This window comes from Acinonyx jubatus, chromosome E1, assembly GCF_027475565.1.
Source record: "Acinonyx jubatus isolate Ajub_Pintada_27869175 chromosome E1, VMU_Ajub_asm_v1.0, whole genome shotgun sequence".
Classification (NCBI taxonomy): domain Eukaryota; kingdom Metazoa; phylum Chordata; class Mammalia; order Carnivora; family Felidae; genus Acinonyx; species Acinonyx jubatus.
Genome location: NC_069397.1, coordinates 22,293,370 through 22,317,992, shown reverse-complemented (window position 1 = coordinate 22,317,992; position 24,623 = coordinate 22,293,370). Strand labels below are relative to the sequence as shown.

Below are 24,623 nucleotides of genomic sequence, written 5' to 3'. Positions count from 1 at the left end.
ACCAACTGTGAGATCATGACCGGAGCTGAAGTCAGGCACTCAACCAACCGAGCCACCCAAGCATCCCTCATAAATTTTTAAAAGTGAGGCACATACAAGCAAAAAGTAATACGGTAACTGACTACCTAGCCAATGCACTTCCTGGTTGCGCCATACTCATTAAAGATAAGAGAAATGGGGTGCCTGGGTGGCTCAGTCGGTTAAGCATCCGACTTCGGCTCAGGTCATGATCTCACAGTCCGCGGGTTCGAGCCCCGCGTCGGGCTCTGTGCTGACAGCTCGGAGCCTGGAGCCTGCTTCGGATTCTGTGTCTCCCTCTCTCTCTGCCCCTCCCCTGCTCATACTCTGTCTCTCTCTGTCTCAAAAATAAATAAAAACATTAAAAAAAAAAAGACAAATGACCTTGGTGGTATGGTGCTCAACTGTAGAATTTCCTTTTGTTGATGGAGGTGCAAAATGTGTCACAGTCCCCTGACAGGATGTCTTCATTTATCCTGGTATCTGTAAAGTCTGTATGAACCACTGAGGAATTTTGTTAAAAATGCAGATTCTGATTAAGTAGTTTTGGAGTCAGTTCTGAGATTCTGCATTTCTGAGAAGCCCCTAAGTGATGCTGGGAGAATCTAGAGGAAGTTTGGCAAACATGTATCTCTTTCCTTGCCTAGACTGCTGTCTTTGCTGCATAACTTTGCTGCATGCCCCAGGATTCACCATGAAAGAATGGTTCCTTTGGATATTAAACACATTTCCCAATCATAGGATTGGACTTTCTCTAAGTCGCATTCGTGCTCTGCTTGACATTCTTGTGGCACAGATCACATTCTTTTGCTATACTAGTATCTGTGTATATATCTTATCCCCTCAGCCTGCTCCTTTCTACCTCCACTATCCCTAATCCTATGTTCTCACAGATTCCTGCTTTTCATTAAGCAGGAATGCTTTTCATTAAGAGTGCTTTTCATTAAGAGCCCTTATAGCAACTCTAGTTGGATAATTATTTACATAATTGCTTTTATGGGTGTCTTCCCTACTGAATCAAAAGCTCCAGAAACAAAGTATCATATCTGTATCGTACCATACTATACTCCCATCATTGCCACAGGAACTGGCACACAGTAGGTGCTCACTAAATATTTGTTGAATGGATTGTAAGGTTCTTGGGAACAGAAACTGCACGAGGCTCTGGGGAAGAGAAACAACATGAGGCTCTGCACATAACGATTCAGTACATAATTACTGACTTAGTGACAACAATGTTAGGAATGTTGAACAACCATTTTCTGAATCACTTAATTCATTCAACAGCAATCTATTCAATAGCTACTATGTGCCAGGTCTGATTCTGTCATCAGAGATCTAATAGTATTTGGTGAACATCAGTGTAAAAATTCATTTCTTCAAGATGGGAGTCTCTTGGAACACCTGGATGGCTCAGTTTATTAAGTGTCCAGCTCTTGATTTCACTTCAGTTCATAATTCAGGGCTGTGGGATCTCCCCATGTAGGGCTGTATGCTGATCATGGAGCCTGCTCAGTATTCTTTCTGTCTCTCCCTCTGCCCCTCTCCCCAACTTGCTCGTGCTCTCTCTCTAAATTAAAAAAAAAAAAAAAGATGGAGTTCTCTGTTCTTTTTTTTTTAACTTTATTTTTTATTTTTTAAAATTTACATCCAAATTAGTTAGTATATAGTGAAGCAATGATTTCAGTAGATTCCTTAATGCCCCTTACCCGTTGAGCCCATCCCCCCTCCCACAACCCCTCCAGCAACCCTCAGTTTGTTCTCCATATTTATGAGTCTCTTTTATTTTGTCCCCCCCCCGTTTTTATATTATTTTTGTTTCCCTTCCCTTGTGTTCATCTGTTTTATCTCTTAAAGTCCTCATATGAGTGAAGTCATATGATTTTTGTCTTTCTCTGACTGACTAATTTCACTTAGCATAATACCCTCCAGTTCCATCCACATAGTTGCAAATGGCAAGATTTCATTCTTTTTGATTGCTGAGTAATACTCCACTGTATGTATATGTGTGTGTGTATATACATATATATATATATATATATATATATATATATATATATATATATATATATACATACCACATTTTCTTTATCCATTCACCCATCGATGGACAGTTGGGCTCTTTCCATACTTTGGCTATTGTTGATAGTGCTGCTATAAACATGGGGGTGCATGTGTCCCTTTGAAACAGCACACCTGTATCCCTTGGATAAATGCCTAGTAGTGCAATTGCTGGGTCATAAGGTAGTTCTATTTTTAGTTTTTTGAGGCACCTCCATACTGTTTTCCAGAGTGGCTGCACCAGATTGCATTCCCACCAACAATGCAAAAGAGATCCTTTCTCCACATCCTCGCCAACATCTGTTGTTGCCTGAGTTGTTAATGTGAGCCATTCTGACAGGTGTCAGGTGGTATCTCATTGTGGTTTTGATTTGGATTTCCCTGATGATGAGTGACGTTGAGCATTTTTTCATGTGTCAGTTGGCCATCTAGATGTCTTCTTTAGAGAAGTGTCTATTCATGTCTTTTGCCCATTTCTTCACTGGATTATTTGTTTTTTGGGTGTTGAGTTTGATAAGTTCTTTGTAGATTTTAGATACTAACCCTTTATCTGATGTGTCATTTGCAAATATCTTCTCCCATTCTGTCAGTTGCCTTCTAGTTTTGCTGATTGTTTCCTTCGCTATGCAGAAGCTTTTTATTTGGAGTTCTCTGTTCTTGATTTAATTAGGTCCAGTTGTTTGTCAGACCAACAGGTTCTGAGATCATGGTTTATGCATTTATGAAGGTTTTTAGGTCAGAAACCTTTTCATGTAAGGTTTTAAGGTTTTTAAGTGTCATATTATTAACTTGGGGTTGGGGAAGATGTAGGGAAGGAAGACTGAAGGCACAGGAAGCATTTGAGCATTTAGTAGTGAGATGGTGGTCTGGACTAGAGTAGTGGCAGTGGGGAGCCATTTGCACAGATGTGGGAAATATTTAGGGAACAAAATAAACAGAACAGAAACGAAAGCAAAAATGTACACATGGGATTGCATCAAACTTTAAAACGTCAAAGGGCACAATCAAGAGAGTGAAAAGGCAGCCTACAGAATGGGAGAAAATGTTTGCAAATCATACATCTGGTAAGAGGTTAATATCCAGAATGTACAGAGAACTTCTATGACTCAACCACCAGAAAACCAAATAACCCAATTCAAAAATGGGCAAAGGACTTGATGTGTATGTCATCTTTGGAAAAAGACGATATACAAATGGCCAACAAGCATATTGAAAAGATGTTCAATATCACTAATTTTCAGAGAAATGTAAATCAAACCCACAATGAAGTACCACCTCACACCCATTAGGATAAGAAAAACTTATCCTATAAGAAAAACAACACTATAAGAAAAACAACAGCAGCAATAAAACAGGAATAACAAGTGTTGGTGAGGATGAGGAGAAACACTTCTGCATTGTATGGGATTGTAAAATGGTGCAGCCGTATGGAAAGCATTGTGTAGTTTCCTTAAAAAGTTAAAAATAGAACTGTACTATCATCCAGCAATCCCACTTTTGGATATTTATCTGTAAGAATTGAAAGTAGGACCTCGAAGAGATATTTGCACACACGTGATCACAGCAGCACTATTCACAATACCCAGGAAATGGAAGCGACCCAAGGGTCCATCAACGGTTGAACCGATAAACAAAATGTGGTCTACATACACAGTGGATTTCTATTCGGCCTCTAAAAATGAAGACAGTTGTGTTACATGATGAACCTTGAGGACATTACTGTAAAGTGCAATAAGCTAGTCACAAAAAGAAAAATACTGTGTGATCCCACTTATGCAAGATATCTACAGTAGTCAGATTCATAAAGCCGGAAAGTAGAATGCTGGTTGCCAGGGGCTGGGGGAGGGAGGAATGTGGAGGCATTGTTTTAAGGGTACAGAATTTCAGTTTTACAAGATGAAAAAGCTGTGATCTGTTTCACAGTGATGTGAATATACTCACCACTACTGAACTGTAAGGTTCAAAAATGGTAAATGTTGGGGTGACTGGCTGGCCCAGTCAGTAGAACATGCAACTCATGATCTCAGGGTCACGAGTTCAAGCCCCCATATTCGCATGGAGCCTACTTAAAAAAAAAGGTAAATGTTATGTTGTGTGTTTCATTTTTGTTTTTTACCACAATAAAAAAAAATGAACAGGATGCTGTGAGTGAGTGGATGTGGTAAAAGGAGATAGAGAGACTTAAACACTTATGAGTGTAGAGTTCAAGAGGAAGGCCGAGGATGGAGATACAGATACAAAATCTGGAGAAATGGAGATGGAAAAGATGACCCAGGAAGACCATGTAAGAAATGAGAAGAGAATATCCTCTTTCAAACAAGGGCTGAGAAATATTCCCATCATGGGAAAAGGAAATGAAGTGAAAATTTCAAAATAGCCTGCAAAGAAGACTTAGAATGAACGCCCAGAACATAGAGCAGAAGAGGGAGAGGAAAAGGGTGAGCGGACAGAGACAGACAGAGACAAGACAGAGACACAAAGATGGAGGGAGCTCGCACCGTATCAAGGAAGCCCAGGGAAGAGGGCATGTTTCAAGGTCAGGTGAGTCAACAGTGTCAAAGGAGCTGTCTTTGACACAAAGGAGTGTCAAAGTAATGGCTAAACCCTACGTCATCAGTGACCTCCACCAGCCTGGAAGAAGAGGGTAGTGGGTGTCAGGGTATCATGGTGGGTGAATTATTCTCAGAGTCTACATGAAACTGAATGCCGGAGAAGTCACAATCATATCCTTGTCTGATAGAGACCCCCTTCATGAAAAGTTACATTTGCGACCACCTTGTATCCTAAAGGATATTCAAAGATTCTTTAGAAAAAGTCCCAGTTGGAACATCTAAACTTCACAGCTTTAAAATTTTTTTTAAATTTAAGCACATATCATTTCAGTTCATTGCCAAAACAAACAAACAAACAAAAACCACATACTGGAAACTCTCTTCTATGTATAAAAGGTCTTGTGTCTTTTATTTTATCAGAAGAAACTCAGCTGACTCTATCGCCATCTCTTATCCTTTTAGGCCTAAAGGAAAATTACCAATTTGATCATAAGTAATTTTTTAATGTTTATTTATTTTTTGAGAGAGAGAAAGAGAGACACAGAGAGAGAGAGTGAGCGAGCATGAACAGTAGAGAGGCAGAGAGAAAGAGAGACACAGAATCTTAACTAGGCTCCAGGATCTGAGCTGTCAGCACAGAGCCCAACTTGGGGCTCGAACTCATGAGATCATGACCTGAGCCGAAGTCAGATGATTAACCAGCTGAGCCACCCAGGCGTCTCAGTAATTTTTATTTTTAAAAATAAAGAGTTAGAGATTTTGTTATCCAAGTAGAAACAAAGAATTTTGAAAAAGTAAATGGAGTGGAGAGATGTTCAAAGCATGAACAAAACCCAGATTAATTTAATAAAAAATTGAGAACTCAGATGAAGCAGTACAGAAAGAAAAAAACCCAGCTTACCAAAATCTTTTTAGGAACATTAGCCCTTTTGGAGTTTAAAGAGAATTTTTTTTAACTCTTCAAAATATCATATGATTTTGGGGCACCTGGGTGGCTCAGTCGGTTAAGCGTCCGACTTTGGCTCAGGTCATGATCTCACGGTCCGTGAGTTCGAGCCCCGCATCGGGCTCTGTGCTGACAGCTCGGAGCCTGGAGCCTGCTTCGGATTCTGTGTCTCCCTCTCTCTCTGACCCTCCCCCGTTCATGCTCTGTCTCTCTCTGTCTCAAAAATAAATAAACATTAAAAAAATATATCATATGATTTCTAGAGTTCCTGCCAAGATGGTAATTTAGCACCGGCTTCTGGCTCCAACCATCAAGGTCAATCCTGGAGGAATTATAGAGAGAAGCATCATGGATCCTAGAATGAACTAGGAAAAGTCTGTGAGCAACCTCTGGGAGAAGACTATTTTGAACCTACCTGTGTGTGTGTGTGTGTGTGTGTGTGTGTGTGTGTGTAAAGGTAGCTGAACCCCGAGGTAGAGGAGTCATAACAGTAGAAGGTAATTAGAGGGAAAAAAGATTAAATAGATGATAGATGATAGATAAGAGAGAGGGACAGAAAGAGAGAGAGGAGAGAGATTTGGATTCTACTCTGCCTCCTCTACCCACCCCATATACATGCTCTCCAGGAGCAATGGTGCAGGAGTCACAGGGATAAAATCAGGGCAGCCAGGATGATGGGTTAGGGAGTGTCTAACCTCAGCCCTTCATTACCTTCCCCCTCCTCCAAACCCTCAGAGTGAACGATTTACTAAATAGGAAGTGCCTCCCCTATGTGATTCTTTCTGGGCTACTGAAGGTCAGAGCCCTGAGCTGAAGAGTGGCTGTGCTTGGGGGAGTGGTACTAAATTGAAGTGTTTAACTGTGATTTTCTGGTGTCTGGTTCTGTTCACATGAATGCTTGTTTCCTTCACTCTCTTTGAGTTCATCCAGTTGATGTAAACTAGGGTCTGGCTCTTGGAACTGCCCCAGCACAGACCGTCTGGTACCTCCAGGGGAACCTGAGCTCCCTCGCCAAAGTCACAACACACCCTTGTGCCAAACTCCTTAATGAGGGAGTCAACAAAATGGGTTAGATATCATAGGAAGCAGACCAAGAATGGACCAAGATTTTGAAATAAATGTAATAAATATACCGGAAGAGTTAAGACATTAAAAATATGAAAGGAGAGGGGTGCCTGGGTGGCTCAGTCACTTAAGCATCCAACTTTGGCTCAGATCATGATCTCAGAGTTCATGAGTTCAAGCCCAACGTTGGGATCTCTGCTGTCAGTGCAGACCCCACTTTGGATCCTCTGTCTCCATCTCTCCCTGCCCCTCCCCCTCCCCCACTCCCATTCTCTCTCTCTCTCTCTCTCTCTCTCTCTCTCTCCCCCCCCCACCTCAAAACTAAACAAACATTATTTAAAAAGACATATGAGGGGTGCCTGGGTGGCTCAGTCAGTTAAGTGTCCAACTCTTGGTTTCAGCTCAGGTCATGATCTCGCAGTTTTGTGAGTTTGAGCCCCACATCGGGCTGTGAGCTGATGGTGCAGAGCCTGCTTGGGATTCTCTCTCTCTCTCTCTCTCTCTCTCTCCCTCCCTCCCTCTCTCTCTGCCCCTGCCTTACTCACGTGTCTCTGTCTCTCTCAAAATAAAGAAATAAACTTTAATAAATAAATAAAAAGACATATGAAAGGAGGTTGGAAATTAGAACCAAGGGAAACCATTAGGTATGGAAAATATAGTGGGCAAAATAAAGAACCCAGGAGATAAGATCAATCACAGAATGGACAGAGATAAAATACTGATTCCCGAGTTACAGCATTAGATTCAGGACCTCTTACAGAAACAAGCAGGGAAGGATAAAGAAATAGAAAATATAAAGGAAAGTTAAAAGATATAGAGAATAGATGCAGAAGGATCATCCGGATAATATGAGCTCCAGTTGGAGAAAAAAATTAAAATTAAAAAAGCAAACCACGCCTTTCCAGAGTCCCACTTTTTCCTTTTCTTAAACACAAACACACACACACACACACACACACACGCGCACACACACACACACACACACACACCAGGATATTAGTGGAAAAATTGGTGAAATTTCAATAATGTCTGTAATTTAATTAATAATAATGTACCAATGTTAATAATAGCATACCTATTCTTACTTATTCTATTATGATTTTTTAAGATGTTCATATTAGGGGATCAGAGTGAGAGCTATAAGGAGCTTGGTAGTATTTTTACAACTTCTCTCTGTCTAAATTAGTTCAAAATCAAAAGGTTTTAACACTCAGTTACTTACATTTTCCAGTTCATTTTATTTTCTGCCACTGGCAAATCTACGCTGTCAATGTTCCGATTTTTTTGTTTAATTCTCGATAAACAATGGTGGAAGGGGTAACATAGATTTATCACCTACAAACTGTTAGCAGTATGATGTAATCTATCTGGTCTTTTCTTCTAAAAAAAAAAAAATTTTTTTTTTTTTTTTTTGCAGGTCAACAATTAAACCATGGTGGATTTTTTAACCTTTCTTTTTGCTGTTTATGGAAGAGGCAACTCTAAGATACCACTGCAAAGATGTCTCTACTGTCTTATTGAAAATTGCCCAAGGGGCGCCTGGGTGGCTCCATTGGGTAAGCATCCAACTCTTGGTTTTGGCTCAGGCCATGATCTCATGGTTCATGAAGTTCCAGCTCCACATCGGGCTCTGCGATGATGTGCAAAGCCTGCTTGGGATTCTGTCTCCCTCTTCCTCTCTCTGTCCTCCCCCCTCAAAATAAAGAAATAAACGTTAAAAAAGAAAAAAAGAAAGAAAGAAAATTGCCCTAAAGCGAGAGTGAGAAATGAAATGCCAGTAGGCACGCCAGCAGACCTCAGTATTTGTGAAGAAGGGCTAAGGCTGCTGAGTGCAGGAGACGTGAAGAGAGAAGATCTGCAACTCCAGATATTGGCACAGCACTCCAAGCAGGGAGTTCTCTGCATTGAGCAGCTCATAGAGCCTGAGGAGGAAACTCCATCACTAGTTATCTGAACAACCAGACTGATGGCAGAGGTGAGCTTTAGGAGTTCCCGGATCTCTGGATTGACAGCAAGGGTTGGCAAAAGACATACATCATCTTTACTAATCATTCTTCAGGGCCGAAAAATATCTATGGAAGACAACCAGCCCGCTGCTGCCAATATCTAGCCTCGGAAAAGAGGGAAGCTACACCAATCCTCATAACAGGTCGTTATAAAACCCTGTGCCATGTTCACGGTGGAGCAGGGAAACTTTGGTGCCCCAAGCATTCATTGCCCTGGACCTGTTCCCACAATATACTCCTGCAAGCAGTTCCATCGGGAATACGAGGATCTAACTCTGGGGGAAAGCAAAAAGAAAAAAACAAAACACAACAGGGACACAGGGGAAGGGAGAGCCCAGGATGGCAGCTGAGTGGTGGCCCTAGAAAGCCCCCAGTCAGGATCCAAGGGCAATATGTCCTGAAGACATGAAATTTGAATTGATGTTTATTGATGGTATACTTAATGTATTTACATTTCACATGATTAACAACAAGACCAAAATGTTTCCTCACTTGAGGCAGAGGATTTGGAGATAAATTAGTGTTACATGCGTAGAAAACTAGACAAACAAAAAGCAAAATGATGGTAAATTCCAAGCAAAGCAGAAAATTGTACAGGAAATAAAATAGACTCAGTATATCACCTAGCCCAGCTGTGAATAGAGAATTCATAACAAGGTAAACACTGAATATTCTTCTAACCCCAAATGGTGATAGAAACCATATTGGCAGGAGGTGGGGACAGGAAGCTAGGGAGGGAGTGTAATTGAACTAAATCTTTCAGAAGCAAATAGATAATATCTATATGAAACCGAAAACTGCACAATTTGGAAACAGAGGTATATACAAAAGAAATATTGAAGTGGTCACCTTTGGGCAGCAGGAAGAGGGGTGGGGCAGGAAACAGCTAATTTTAAGCCAAGCCTCATAGAACTATTTGACCAACTAGCTGTGTGCGTCTACAGTAACTCTGATTTTTTAAATTCATAAGCATTCTTATTATAATATAATTATCTGGAAAGTAGTAGGAAACGTGTTGTCTGCTATTATGGAGCGCTTTTTTCCATATAAACTGGGTCTCTATGTAATATGTTTTATAGTCCCATATTCTTTTTTTTTTTTAATTTTTAAAGTTTATTTATTTTGAGACGGAGAGAGTGAGTGAGCAGGGAAGGGGCAGAGAGAGAATCCCAGGCACACTCTGTGTTGTCAGCACAGAGCCCGATACAGGGCTCGAACTCACCAACTGTGAGACCGTGACCTGAGCTGAGACCAAGAGTTGGACACTTAACTAACTGAGCCACCCAGATGCCCCTAGTCCCATATTCTTGAATGTAAAAGGCCACACACTCAACAGTCCCAATAATAATAATGCCATTCTGAACTTCTTGCATATTCTAGGTTTTTAGTTTCTTGGATTGGGCATTTGTTTCTTTCCAAAGCAACCAGTCAAACTGCAGTGCTTGGCCCTGAAAATTACAGTCAGTGAATAAACAGAAAATGTCCCTTTAAAAAAAAAATAGGGGACCTGGGTGGTTCAGTTGATTAAGTGTCCAACTTTGGCTCAGGTCATGATCTCGAGGTTCGTGAGTTCAAGCCTCATGTCAGGCTCTATGCTGACAGCTCAGAGCCTGGAGCCTGCTTTGGATTCTATGTCTCCCTCTCTCTCTGCCCCTCCCCCTGCCTGTGCTCTCTCTCTCTCTCTCTCTCACTGTCTCTCAAAAATAAATAAATAAACATTAAAAAAATAAAAATAAAACTCCCACTTGCTTGTGCTATCTCTTCCTTCTGTTAATCCAGAGCATCTTTAACTCCATTTATGATGGTAGAGAAACATGTTCTTTTTTCAAAAGTTGCTACCTCAAACTTACATAACTAAATGTCAATCCTACAAGAAGATTTTCTTTAAGATGATGATGAATGTAGAGGCATAGGCATTTTAACTTGTTTGACTAGATTAAAAAATAAAGACATTTTCTTTTTAATATATATCTAAACATGCCTACAGAACAATACATTTTCACATATGGCTTATGGTTAATATGTATTAGATACATTTGAGACTTAATTAAAAGTATAGAGCCTTTTGAAATTCAGAGATAAAAATATGCTCTTTTAAAACACAAAGCAATTTAAAGTATTTATTTATTTATTTATTCATTTTCATTTACATCCAAGTTAGTTAGCATATACCGCAATGATGATTTCAGGAGTGGAATCCAGTAGGTAATATCCCTTTATAAAAGCTGCAGAGGGGCGCCTGGGTGGCTCAGTCAGTTGAGCGTCCGACTTCGGCCCAGGTCACGATCTCAGGTTCGTGCGTTCAAGCCCGGCGTCGGGCTCTGTGCTGGCAGCTCAGAGCCTGGAGCCTGCTGCAGATTCTTTGTCTCCTCTCTGCCCTTCCCCACTCATGCGCGCTCGCGTGCGCTCTCTCTCTCTCTTATATAAACATTTAAAAAAATTTTTTAAAGCTGCAGAAAACCAGGTATGACTCAGCTGGGTAAAGCTGTCTTTCCAAATGCCCTTTCTGGCAAAGGAGAATTGTTTAAACACCTGGACTTGGAGACTGTGCCGGGTCGGTTGAAAGTAAATCAAGTAAATGGCTACCTGCTAGAAAGTCTGCTATCCTGCTGTGTTGTGTAACTCAACGATGGACAGCTGTGATAACATTGGTAGCCACACCTGTTTTCCTGGCAGCGCTGGACACTTACAAAGTTGCTTTTTCAAGACGGAAGAAGGAAGAAGAGCTTTTCTCTGTTCTCCCGCACGCCACTCGGGGCGATAATAACCTAGGCTTCTGCTTAGTTTCTTGAGTTTGGGAGTTTGTGTTTCCTTTAAATTAACACTTCTTACCCAGGAACTGCTGTCACGCCAGGGGGCTGACCTTCGAGTGCTGGGAACGCTCCACCCCCAAGAAACTCCAGGGTGCTGTTCCCCTTGTGCTGAGTATTTGTGTAAGAGTATTTATACTTCCTTGTTGTACGGAGAGTAAAAAACCGTGCTGCAGTAACTGCATCCTCACTGGTGGCCATGTGGCTACCACATGGGTTATGACTCATCCACCAACTACTGCCATCTGCATTACAGCCAGAGGCTTTCGTAAGAACCTGGGACTTCCAGGTGGCTCAGTCCCTTGAGCTTCCTACTCTTGATTTCACCACCCCCCCTCCACCCTGACCCGATCTCATGGTTTGTGGGTCTGTGCTGATGGTTCGAGCCTGCCTGGGTTTCTCTCTCTTTCTCTCTGCCCCTCCTCTGCACGCTTGCTCTCTCTCAAAATAAATAAACAAACTTAAAGACAAAAACAGGAACCTAACAATCCTTTAGATTTGTTGGTGTGAAATCCCCAAACTTAGTGGAAGGCAGAATGTCACAGGAACTATGCTTTTGGGGTGGGTGCATAGGTGTCCTGGGGTCTGTACCACAAGCTTTTTTTTTTTTTTTAAGTTTATTTATTTATTTTGAGAGAGACAGAGAGAGCGTCTGGGGGAGAGAAAGGGACAATCCCTAGCAGGCTCCACGTGTGGTCAGAGCAGAGCCCAATGAGGGGCTCAGGAACCTGTGAGATCTCAGCAGAAATCAAGAGTCAGAAGTTTGAACAGCTGAGCCACCCAGGTGCCTGTTTTGTTTTGTTTTTTTAATGTTTTTTTTTTTTTTGAGAGAGAGAGAGACAGAGCACAAGCGGGGAGGGGCAGAGAGAGAGAGAGAGGGAGACACAGAATCCGAAGCAGGCTCCAGACTCTGAGCTGTCGGCACAGAGCCCAACGTGGGGCTCGAACCCACGAACCCCAACATCATGACCTGAGCCGACGTAGGACGCCTAACCGACTGAGTCACCCAGGCATCCCTGTTTTGTTTTTTTTTTTTTTAAACAGCTACCAACTCCCTCTGAACAGTCCAATCAATCCTAAAGACGGTGCTGGGCAGCAGTTTCCCTTCCCAGACTCCAAGGGACAGCCTTAGCCCACTTTTCCTCTGCCCTAGGGGATTCCTTTCGAGCTCCCACACCCACCACAAATAGAGGGCCAAGGAAGTCTTTTTTCACGAAGGCCTCAACCTCTGGGACTGTACCCACAGCAGTCTCCTTGATCTTTGGGTTGGGATACACAGGCTCTATGAGCTAGCCCAGCTCCCGCCCTGCGCACATGCTTTCAAGACGGTGGATCAAAGGCAATCATTGGAAACACAACGCTTTGTAAAATAATCTCAGGAACCTGCTTGTACTGGAGACCCAAGGCTCAACTACCTCACTTGGATCCCAGAATCTTGGCTTATGGTGTGGCTGTTGCCTCTGAAATCTTTCACATTTTATGAAATAATGTACTGGCTATGAGGAAATCGATTACCTTGGTATTTCCATGGCTTCCGGTTTGGACTTCAATATCGAGAGGGAAGCAGCCCACCCATCTTGGAACCCCAAAGGTCAGTCTATTGGCGGAACCCTATAGACAAGGGAGGTGATAGACGTCTTCGCCTCTTTGTGGCTTAGTGTTTTACTGTACTGGGGCGTTTCCCTTTCTGTGTCCCCTTTATAGATTGTTCAATCGTAAAGGAGAGTACTGTGTAAGCTATCCGCATGTCTGCACCACAGCTGGTGCCTTGGGAACTCCCTCTCCACGCCTCTGCCTGCTCTCAGAACCTGGGGGAAGAGGGACGTCCAGGAACTCTGGAGACTCACGTCCGACTGAGCGTCCTTGGACCTGTCCGTGCAAAGGGGCCTTCGCTGTCACACCAGGCTGCCACTGCCTCTCTAGCGCCCCAGAGACCCCTCCTCTCTGTGTGCTCTGTGCTTCCCCGTGCGCGCAGGTTGGTGGCGTCTGGCTTCGCTCCCTCTCCACCCGCCCCACCCGCCCGCAGCCCACGTCACCCCGGCCTTGAGACCGCCACGCTCGTCTTTCTAGGGAAGTCTCTGCAGAGGCTGGAGCCAAGAAGCGACCACGCCGGGCCTGGAGAGGAGCGCGCGGGCCAGCGCCCGCTGCAATGGTCCGCGTCCTGCTGACGGTGATCGGGAGCGGACCAGACCCCTGAGGGATGGGGAGAAGCGAGGCTTTGAGGACCTGAGCCAAGCTGCTGGAAGAACCTCCCTACCCCCTCGCCTCCCACCGCGTAGGCGTCTCCGAGGAGGCACCAGCGTGCTCCAGCCTCCCCCCGCCTGTGTCCGCTCCTTGTATTCCTGGGGCACGCCGCCGGGCTAGGGTGGCACGGAGGTGGGGGCACCGAGCTACAACAGCATCTGCCCGATCCGGGCATCCGCGCCTGGAAGGACAACAGGTGGCTATGGCGGGTGGACCCGAGTGGCCTCCCCGCTCCGGCTCCTGCGCCCCCACCCCCAGAGGATACTTCCAGCAGGTGGGTTCCTATTTGACTTGCCCAGATGTGTGCGCCCTGTCCCCTGCCCGGGGAAGGGAGTGAGTGTGGGCGACGTGGGGGAGAAGGAGGTAGGAAATCACGCCTCTGATTCTGCAAACGCACACCCTTCCCCTTTTTGTCGTATTGCTGACATTCTTAAAGCATATGAGTCAAAGGCAGAGAGCCAGGATTTGGCTATCGATGGTGAAAGGCGCTGGTGTTGGGGTTCAGGGAAAACAAAGTCGAGCTCGTATTCTCTGGGCACTAGCGTGGTTCCAGGTTCCGCGCCATGTGCCCTGCCGGGACTCCAACATGCCCAAGAAGACGAGGGCTCCAGAGCAAGCCGCGTGGAGAGATGATTGAACCCGCGTGTCCTGGGGACTACACACATAGTGGGGGTTCCTGGGCGGTTTAATCCAATCCTGGCTCCAGCTGCTGCTCTCACAGGCGCCCTTGGGCCAGTCTGCCTCGGAACCTCGGTGTACAGAACTTTCTCCATTTCACCACCGCCCGCTTTCCTGACCAGAACCCTTACGTTGCCTAAACACACTGGGGACAGACGGCCGCCACTCCTTGGGAGGATTTGCAAGTGGGAACCATGTCCCCATTCCCCGCAAGTGACCCGTGGAAGTAGAGATCCACGAATGAGGGAGCTCATCCTGGTATCACACTCCAACTGGCCCATAAGGAGCAGGGACTATCAAACAGACTAAAGGAAGGGAATTAATTAATTAATACTGACTACTCATATACAAAGAACCAGGTGCTTTGGATCCATTATTTTATGTAATCCTCACACTCTAACAGAAATACATTATTCACTTCTTTAAAAGTCTTTAAAAACACAGCGTTATACAGAAAAATGCACAAATAATAAGGTTGATGAAAGCGAACATACCCAGACCTGGGACACACCCACCCAGACCTGGGACACACCCAGAGACTCTCTGTGCCACACCCCCTCACTAGCCACTCCTTTCTCCCTACAAGTAAACACTAAATTGACTTTTTAAGATCGTAGGCTAGTTTTGCCTGGTTCTGAACCCATATTATGTCCTATACAGTAGACTCTGGGAGATCCAGCTTCTTTCGCTGAGTATTATGTCAGTTACCATCACATTGTAGGCAGCAATAGTTTGTTCTTTGCACTTTTGTAGGTGCACTTACATTTTGTAAGTTTGCACTTACATTGATGTGCTTTGGTGTATGCCAATGAATCCATTTTCTATGGACATTGGGGTTACTTACACTTAGGGGGCTATGATGAAAAGTGTTATCTCATGGCTATACATGTTTTCTTGGTGCACATATTTCTGTTGGCTGCATACTTAGGAGATGCTGACTGTGCTTGTGCTTTTAGAGGATACTGTCAAATGCCATTTTCCTAAGCGGCTGTAGCCATTTGCATGCCCACCCACAATGGATAAGAGTTCCAGTTACTCCACAGTTTCACCGGCGCTTGATTTTGCCGGTGGTTGTTGTTGTTGCACATTTTTAAAAGTTTGTTTATTTATTTATTTGAGTAATCTCTACACCCAAGGTGGGACTTGAACCCACAACCTAGAAATCAAGAGTTGCATGCTCTTCTGATCGAGCTCGTCAGGTGTCCCTGTCAGTGTCTTAAATATTAGCCATTGTGATGTGTCTACTGTGGTTTCTCATAATAATTTTATTTTCCATTTGCCTGATGTCTGGTAAGATTGAGCATCTTACTATATATGTATTGGCCTCTTTTATGAAGTAACTGTTCAAGTAGTTGGCTCCAACTTTATTCTTTTTCAAGATAATCATTACTATTCTTGACTCTGTGTGTGTGTGTGTGTGTGTGTGTGTAAGTATATATGTTTTTAAAACAATTTATCAGTCTCCATTCCCCAAAAGACTCAAACTTTGATTGGTATTTCACAGAATATATATATATATATATATATATATATATATATATATATATATAAATTTGGGGAGAATTTGCATCTCTATAATGTTGAGTCATCTAATCCATGATCATGGTAATATCTCTCATAGGTTGACTTTCATTTTTTCTCTCAATAATACTTTAAAGTTTTCTGCACAGAGTCCTTCAAAATCTTTCCCATGATTCATTCCTAGGCATCTGATATGTTGGTTGTTTTTAATGTTTATTTATTTTTGAGAGAGAGGTGCAGAGCATGAGTGGGGGAGGGGCAGAGAGAGAGAGAGACAGACAGAATCTGAAGCAGGCTCCAGGCTCTGAGCTGTCAGCACAGAGTCTGATGTGGGGCTCAAACCCACAAATGGTGAGATCATGAGCTCAGCCGAAGTCGGATGCTTAACTGAGCCAACCGGGAGCCCCATGATGTGTTTTATGTTATTATAAATTGCACTGTCTTTTAAATTTCAGTTTTCTCATTGCTTGGTACAGGTATTCAGAAACACAATTGACTTTTGTAAATTGACCTTGTATATAAATTCACTTATTATTTCTAAAAGCTTACCTGTAGATATTTTCAGATTGCATTCATGTATAATCCCGCTGTGTGAATAAGTTGAAAGTTCTATTTCTTGATTTTTCAATCTTTATGCTTTTTATTTCCCTTTCTTGCTTTATCGCCCTAGTTAAAACCTCCAGCACAAGGTTGAATAAAATTGGTAATAACAAGTATTGTCTCATCCATCTCAGGGAGATCATGAGCTAGGACACTGGCTGTAGAGTTTCTGTGATCTTTGTCCGATTAAGGAAGTCTCCTACTTTTAGTTTATTGAAAACTTTTATCACAAATTGTTTAATTTTATCAAATGTTTTTCCTGAATCTATTCAGATAACCGTATCATTTTTCTTCTCTATTCTGTTAATGCGATAAATGGAAATGTGATACACGCTAGACATATTAGAGTCATCCCTGGGAGTTTTGCTGGGTCATTGAGAATGGTCCTCTCTCTTCTCTCCCATAATTAGGAACTATAATAACTATGTAAGTCTGGAGCTTCTGGGAATATCTTTCCTACCACATGGAGAGAGGCTGCCAGAAAATAAGGTCAACCCAGAGGAAATCAAAGCCAAGATATGGGTGGGGGGAGTATGAGAGAGAGAGAAAGATACCCACACAGAAAGTAATGTTGGTGACAACATTTAAACCCTGGATCTAACAATGTCAAACTTTTCCTAGATAAACAAGCTATATGAGCCAATCAACTTTCTTTTCTTAAAGTACTCTGAGTTTATCTTATTTGTACTCATTATGCCCATCTTGCTGGGATGGTTTTCCCAAGCAAATTGCAAAAATGCATATCAGGCTGTTGAACATAAACTGTATTTCCATCACAGCTGAGTGATGGGACTGGACATGGGGCTGGGCACTGCAGCTAAAACATGCAATTCTAGGCAGTCTTACTCAAACATATGCGAGACAGGCTATGAAAACCAGCACAGCTCAACTTCCAGATAGATCAGCACTAAACCTTTATATTCACACACCCATTAGGTCCTACCTTACCACACAATCCATTTTCCAAAATACAAAGAATTCAGCCCATTATCCTGGCTTTGGGAATGGGTACAGAAAGAATTATCCAACTTGTCTTCCCAATCACTGATGAAAATCATTCTAGGAATTTTTGGAACATGACAGATGTAAAAGACAGGGAGCAAGACAGCCAGTGAAACATCCAAACTTTCCTAGGGAAAAGAGGAAGGTTGACAACTCAAGAAACAGTCAAGTCTTTTCTTTTATATGGAGACTTCATTGTCACTGCTATGATCCCTAGCTGAACTGACACCCCAGGAGTTCTCAGCTTAGGACTCTTCATAGTACAGAACCAGCCCTAGCAGCCCTGTGGGCCCCTGTCTAAGACACTGGTTTAATGAAGCCATAATCCATGCACTTGATGAGACATTCCCGGGCTGTCTGAACCACTTCTGCCCTCTTCTCGTCTGGCTCTTGTTTGCCCACTACAGTCAGGATCTCCAGCAGTTCACTCTCCACCAGCTTCTTGGCCAGCTCAGCATCTGCTGCCAGCAGGTTGTAGGCAATGACCAGGCCCCGGTGTTGGACTGACAGCCGGTCGTGCAGGCAAAGCCGCTGGAGGATCTCCAACCACTGAGTTGTCTGGAGGGGAGTTGTGGATAAAGAAGGATTGGAGGAATCAGTGGAGGCACAGAGACTGGATATTTGGGACAAGATAAACCGAAGGCGCTGGTAAGGCCCAGATTCTGGGCTCTGAAAGGACAACCACATGTCTGGTTATCTGTTGGGACTCAGTTTATGCCTATCTGAGCCCCTCGGGACTAGGTGGCTGATGCCCATCTCCTTACCAGAGCCAGGGCAAGAATTAGAAAACTAAAAGGAACTTGACATAGTCCAATCCATTTCATTTTATAAGTGGGGGAGCTGAGGTCTAGGAAGTGGAAGTAACTTAGCTATGGTCACACATCTGGGAATAGTAGAGAATGAACATCCACCCATTCATTTATTTTCTTAAGCATCTGAGAAGCAAAGGGACAGGCCCCCCGCATGCCTAATTAGAATGGGGATGGAGAGTGTTCAGAAAGGAGAATTCTAGCCTTGAGCACATGAGCAATGACTGCTTCTTGCCAACCCAGGTGCCCTTATTTTTTTTTAATGTTTATTCATTTTTGAGAGAGGCAGAAACAGAATGTGAGTGGGTTAGGGACAGAGAGAGAGGGAGACACAGAATCCGAAGCAGGCTCCAGGCTCCGAGCTGTCAGCACGGACCACGATGTGGGGTTCGAACTCACGAGCTATGAGATCATGACATGAGCTGAAGTTGGACGCTCAACTGACTGAGCCACCCAGGCATAAATTTTGGTTTTTGTCTGCTTTTCTCCTCTGGCTCATATTTGCATGAACCAGGTCGTTACATAGGCTTCTTAATTTTTTCAGAACAATGCATAACTTACCACAAATATTCTTATAGTTGCTAAGAATGCAATATTTTCTTTTTTTATATATGTTTATTTATTTTTGAAGGAGAGAGTGAGCAGGTGAGGCGCAGAGAGAGAGGGAGATGCAAGAATCTGAAACAAGCTCCAGGCTCTGAGCCGTCAGCACAAAGCCCAACGCAGGGTTTGAACCCATGAACTGTGAGATCATGACCTGAGCTGAAGTTGGATGCTTAACCCAACTGAGCCACCCAGGCACCCCTTGCTAACCCAGTGCCCTTAGAGATATGACCACCAGGCATGCCCTGGGCTTGCACTCCACCATCCCTCCTCTATCTCTCTCCTCCATTCCCGGTTGTGAAGCAACCCAACTACTGTGCGTGGGGAAGACAGGACTCCAGACCATTCTGATCGGCCCAGAAGACAGAGTTGGAGCTAAGCATAGAACCAGGAGGCTTGACTTTACAACATTCAACAGACACACATGAGCAGCAGAGTAGGAGACTTATTGGTATGGGTCTTGGAGTCAGAGAGATCAATGTTCAGGTCCCAGCTCAACCACTTAACCAAATGTGACCTTAGGTAAGTTCTGAACCTCTCCAAGTCTCGAGAGCCCCTCTGTCATCTAATATACCTACTTCTTCACATTGTTCTGATGCAGTGATATGGTGCAAGAAATTGCTTAGCATGGTGGCCGGAGCACAGTAAAGTGCTCAACAAGGAGGCGTGGATGGGGGTTATGATTTTATGCAGTAGTCCAAGGATTTCCCCTTTGCTTCCTCGTATACTTATTACCTCACCCTCCGTTTGCCAACGGGGGCAGCCTCCCACAGGCACCACTCACAGATGGGGAGACAGGCACAGGGGGAAAGGACAGACTAATTATTGGCTCTTCGGCTTCTAAGCAGATTTTGGTAAACTCTGCACCGAGCGCACCACAAGGAAAGGAAAGGAAAATTCAGCTAGCTGTGGTAGAGTTCAGGGGGCAGGTTGAATGCTGATGGATAACTGATAACAGGTCCGGTGCCAGTGCTCCCCGGGCACAGAAATTAAGCCAAGATTTCGGAAGGAAGAAGTGGCCGGGAGAGGGTCAGCAATCTTGAAGGATTCCAATCCCTTCCCAACTACCCGGCGATGTGATCTTGAGTGGGTTACTTTTCTGCACTCACCGGTAAATGGGGATAATAATAAACATATCCGCCACACAGGGCTGTTGGAAGGATGGAACAACTTAATCGATGTAAACATTTAGAGGAGTGTCTGCAGCACGGTAAGCAGGCGAGTCGCAGAGCACCCTGTGGGAGCCTGTTGACAGATGTTGTGTGACCAGTGACTCCAGCAGAGGCCACCTCGGGGCAGCGGTTTCAAAGTGTGGTCCTCAGGCTGGAGGCACCCCACCTCTCATCTATTGATGCAGAATATCTAGGGAAAGTGTTTTCACCAGCCCTCCAGGTGACTCACACACCTCTCAGTTCTGAGAAACTTGCCTTACGGGGAAATGCTAAAGCCCAAGGACCAACCAGGATGAGCTCCATCCAGCTGAGAGACCCTTCCCTGGTGCCAGGCAGCATAAGCGCCTGTGGAACACACACACACACACACACCACCACCACCACCACCACCACCACAAACTGTCTAAAAGAGCCTTCCTTTAAAGCAGACTTGAGTACATTTGAACCAAGACGTTTACAGTTTTTGCCTTCAGTGGAGATGACGCCTACAAACTAGGTTGTTTGGTGGGCTAAAGACATCTGCACCTTGCGTGGCCGGGTCCGCAGCTGTGTTTATACCACTTTGCTGAGATGGCCACAGTCCCACTGAAGGATCTGATCACCGCGTTCACGTGAGAGAATCTGCCATCTCTTTGCCCAACCGCCGGCTCCCTGTGGCACCCCAACCACATCCATGCTCCTCTCGGGGAGCTCGGGGGCTCCCCCACAGTAGTTAGTGTTGTGGCCATCCTCGTCATCATTCTGAACTAATGAGCTGTAAGCACCACCAAAGGCAGTGGGTGAAGGTACAGTGGGAGGGACCTGAGTTAGCACACCTGGGAGTCCCAGCCGTGGAGGTAGGGGGCCAGACGGTATAGACGCTCCTTCTTAGGTCGTAGGAACAGGTACCCAGGGGCCCGGGAAGTGTTACCACAGAGGCCGGCCTCCCCATAGAGGACCACACAAGACAGTCCCCTTTCCACCCCCAGGGCCCGCTCTCACCACTTGGGTCATCTTGAGGCACAGTTTCTTATGTGCTGCTGTCAGCATGGCCAGCGCCCCTGCGGCCGCGTTCTGCACCTTCTCATCGTCCTCTCCGCAGAGCAGCACCACCAGCTTCAGCCGGTCGTTCCCATCGGCCAGGAACCTCTCCTGTACCTGTGGGAGGCAGGTACAGGGCTCAGAGAAAAAACGAAAAAACGCCCCCACCTGCCAGCGTGAAGAGGGAAAGAGGCATTGGAAGCCGTGTTCTCTGACCTAAGATCCTTCGGAGCTTTCCTTTGAGCAGCTCACCCATGCCACCTCCCCCAGGAAGTCTTCTCTGATTAACTGGAGAAAGGGGCAATAAACTCCTCCAGCTAAAAGGTTAAAGAGACTAAGGGATTCCCCCATAGAGCGTGTGCCGCCATCTCTGTTTGCACTTGGCTATCCACATCAGGGGACAGGGCACAGGCTCCTGGATGGTAGGTGTTGCCCAAAGAGTCGTGTTTCACTTCCCTTTGGGGAAGCCTGGAATGTTTCTCCCACAACAGATGGGCCTTCGGGGTCTGCCATAAAATGGCTTTGCAGTCCCGGAAGGTACAGGGGCTTGGCAAGGGCAGGGGACAGAGCAAGAGCTGCTGTACCATTCAATGGGTGAAGGATGAGCTTCCCAAGGGCCCTAAAGCCAGAAGAGCCTCCTGGGGCTCAGAGCCCTGATATGTCTCAGAGCTCACTGCCCCCCCGCCCCCCCGTCTGCTCCACAGTAAAATCCAGTTGGTCAAATTTAAGGGTATTTTGTCGGGTCAGGTTTCCTAGAGGTGGAGCTCTGAAAGGGGTCTAAGGTCGGTCACAGCTGCCCAGGTTATGACCCGCATCTCACTGAAGCTGGGGCAGAGGTCCTCAGAGGCGAGAGTATGGCAGAGATAGTCACTGCAGTCCCCTCTCGTGGGGCACAGTGGTGATTGGAAGCAGCTATATTCCCCACCGATGTGGCCGTAAGCCAGTGCTCGTGATGGAATGTGAGAGGAAGTGATACGTGTCACTTCAGGCCACCATGGTGGAGTACCACAGGTGCCTTTCCCAGAGGCTCACTCCCTGTTCAAATGGAGACCACTCCCAGAGTGGCAGAGAGGGAGACAGTTCTTTTTCAGTTGGGGGGCTAGTTCTCGATGGTCGAAGAAGCCTGGATCCCAAGTCATTGCTTAGAAGCAAGCCAGCAGATCCAAATGTAAGCAAGAAATGAGGTGAGTGAGAAATGAATTTCTCTCTTGGTGGGACCACTGTATATTTTGATTTTGGGGTGTCACAGCAGCTGATGTTCCCAGGGGAAGCCTATTCCTTCTCCCCCACTCTCCCTCCCCCGACTTTCTTTGGATACACTCTTTTCTCCCACATGGCTGCCAGCCCTCCAGGCCAGCCTTAGGCCAGCTCCCTGGTGGATCCTGTTTAGCTTTTAAAATTTTTTTTTAACGTTTATTTATTTTTGAGACAGAGAGAGACAGAGCATGAACGGGGGAGGGTCAGAGAGAGAGGGAGACACAGAATCTGAAACAGGCTCCAAGCTCTGAGCTGCCATCACAGAGCCCGACGTGGGGCTCGAACTCACGGACTGCGAGATCATGCCCTGAGCCGAAGTCAGACGCTTAACCAACTGAGCCACCCAGGCACCCCCCCTGTTTAGCTTTTTAAAAATTTATTTTTTGAGATGGCGGCGTAGGAGGACGCTGGGCTCACAGCGCGTCCTGCTGATCACTTAGATTCCACCTACACCTGCCTAACTAACCCAGAAAACCACCAGAAGACTAGCAGAACGGAGTCTCCGGAGCCAAGCGCAGACGAGAGGCCCACGGACGAGGGTAGGAAGGGCGGAGAGGCGGTGCGCGCTGCACGGACTAGCGGGAGGGAGCCAGGGGGGAGGGGCGGCCCGCCTGCCAAGCAGAGCCCCTGAGTCTGGCTGGCAAAAGCGGAGGGGCTGGACGGAGTGTGTTCCAACAGCAAGCGGGACTTAGCATCTGGGAGGTCATAAGTGAACAGCTCTGCTCGGAAAGCGGGAAGGCTGGAGGACAAAGGGAGGGAGAGTTGCTGAGCCCCGGGAGGACAGAGCTGTTTGGCGGGGAGCAAAGGCTCTCGCCAGCACCATCTCCCTCGCCCATCCCCCAGCCAAAATCCCAAAGGGAACCAGTTCCTGCCAGGGAACTTGCTTGCTCTGCGCAAACACCCAACGCTGTGCTTCTGCGGAGCCAACCCTCCGGCAGCGGGTCTGACTCCCTCCCGCTGCCACAGGGCCCCTCCTGAAGTGGATCACCTAAGGAGAAGCGAGCTAAGCCTGCCCCTCCTGCCCCCGTGCACCTTGCCTACCCACCCCAGCTAATACGCCAGATCCCCAGCATCACAAGCCTGGCAGTGTGCAAGTAGCCCAGACGGGCCATGCCACCCCACAGTGAATCCCGCCCCCAGGAGAGGGGAAGAGAAGGCACACACCAGTCTGACTGTGGCCCCAGCGGTGGGCTGGGGGCAGACATCAGGTCGGACTGCGGCTCCGCCCACCAACTCCAGTTATACACCACAGCACAGGGGAAGTGCCCTGCAGGTCCTCACCACGCCAGGGACTATCCAAAATGACCAAACGGAAGAATTCCCCTCAGAAGAATCTCCAGGAAATAACAACAGCTAATGAACTGATCAAAAAGGATTTAAATAATATAACAGAAAGTGAATTTAGAATAATAGTCATAAAATTAATCGCTGGGCTTGAAAACAGTATAGAGGACAGCAGAGAATCTCTTGCTACAGAGATCAAGGGACTAAGGAACAGTCAGGAGGAGCTGAAAAACGCTTTAAACGAAATGCAAAACAAAATGGAAACGACGACGGCTCGGATTGAAGAGGCAGAGGAGAGAATAGGTGAACTAGAAGATAAAGTTATGGAAAAAGAGGAAGCTGAGAGAAAGAGAGATAAAAAAATCCAGGAGTATGAGGGGAAAATTAGAGAACTAAGTGATACACGAAAAAGAAATAATATACGCATGATTGGTATCCCAGAGGAGGAAGAGAGAGGGAAAGGTGCTGAAGGGGTACTTGAAGAAATCATAGCTGAGAACTTCCCTGAACTGGGGAAGGGAAAAGGCATTGAAATCCAAGAGGCACAGAGAACTCCCTTCAGACGTAACTTGAATCGATCTTCTGCACGACATATCATAGTGAAACTGGCAAAATACAAGGATAAAGAGAAAATTCTGAAAGCAGCTAGGGATAAACATGCTCTAACATATAAAGGGAGAACAATAAGACTCGTGATGGATCTGTCTACTGAAACTTGGCAGGCCAGAAAGGAATGGCAGGAAATCTTCAATGTGATGAACAAAAAAAATATGCAGCCGAGAATCCTTTATCCAGCAAGTCTGTCATTTAGAATAGAAGGAGAGATAAAGGTCTTCCCAAACAAACAAAAACTGAAGGAATTCGTCACCACTAAACCAGCCCCACAAGAGATCCTAAGGGGGATCCTGTGAGACAAAGTACCAGAGACATCACTACAAGCATAAATCATACAGACATCACAATGACTCCAAACCT

At 45.4% G+C, this 24,623-nt stretch overlaps 1 protein-coding gene across 4 annotated transcripts in view; it reads right to left on the bottom strand.

Annotated features, from left to right (window-relative positions):
• Positions 1-17,398: 17,398 nt before the first annotated feature.
• Positions 17,399-24,623, bottom strand: part of UNC45B (unc-45 myosin chaperone B) — a 34,998-nt gene continuing 27,773 nt past the window's right edge. For all 4 annotated transcript variants that reach the window (XM_027034370.2, XM_015078474.3, XM_053211925.1 and 1 more), the window contains exons 19-20: positions 21,069-21,224; positions 17,399-18,061 (exon numbers count right to left, since the gene is read on the bottom strand). In XM_027034370.2, the coding sequence (XP_026890171.1) occupies positions 17,801-18,061; positions 21,069-21,224 (417 nt within the window). In that variant the 3' untranslated portion in view covers positions 17,399-17,800. The remainder of the gene's footprint in view (positions 18,062-21,068; positions 21,225-24,623) is intronic.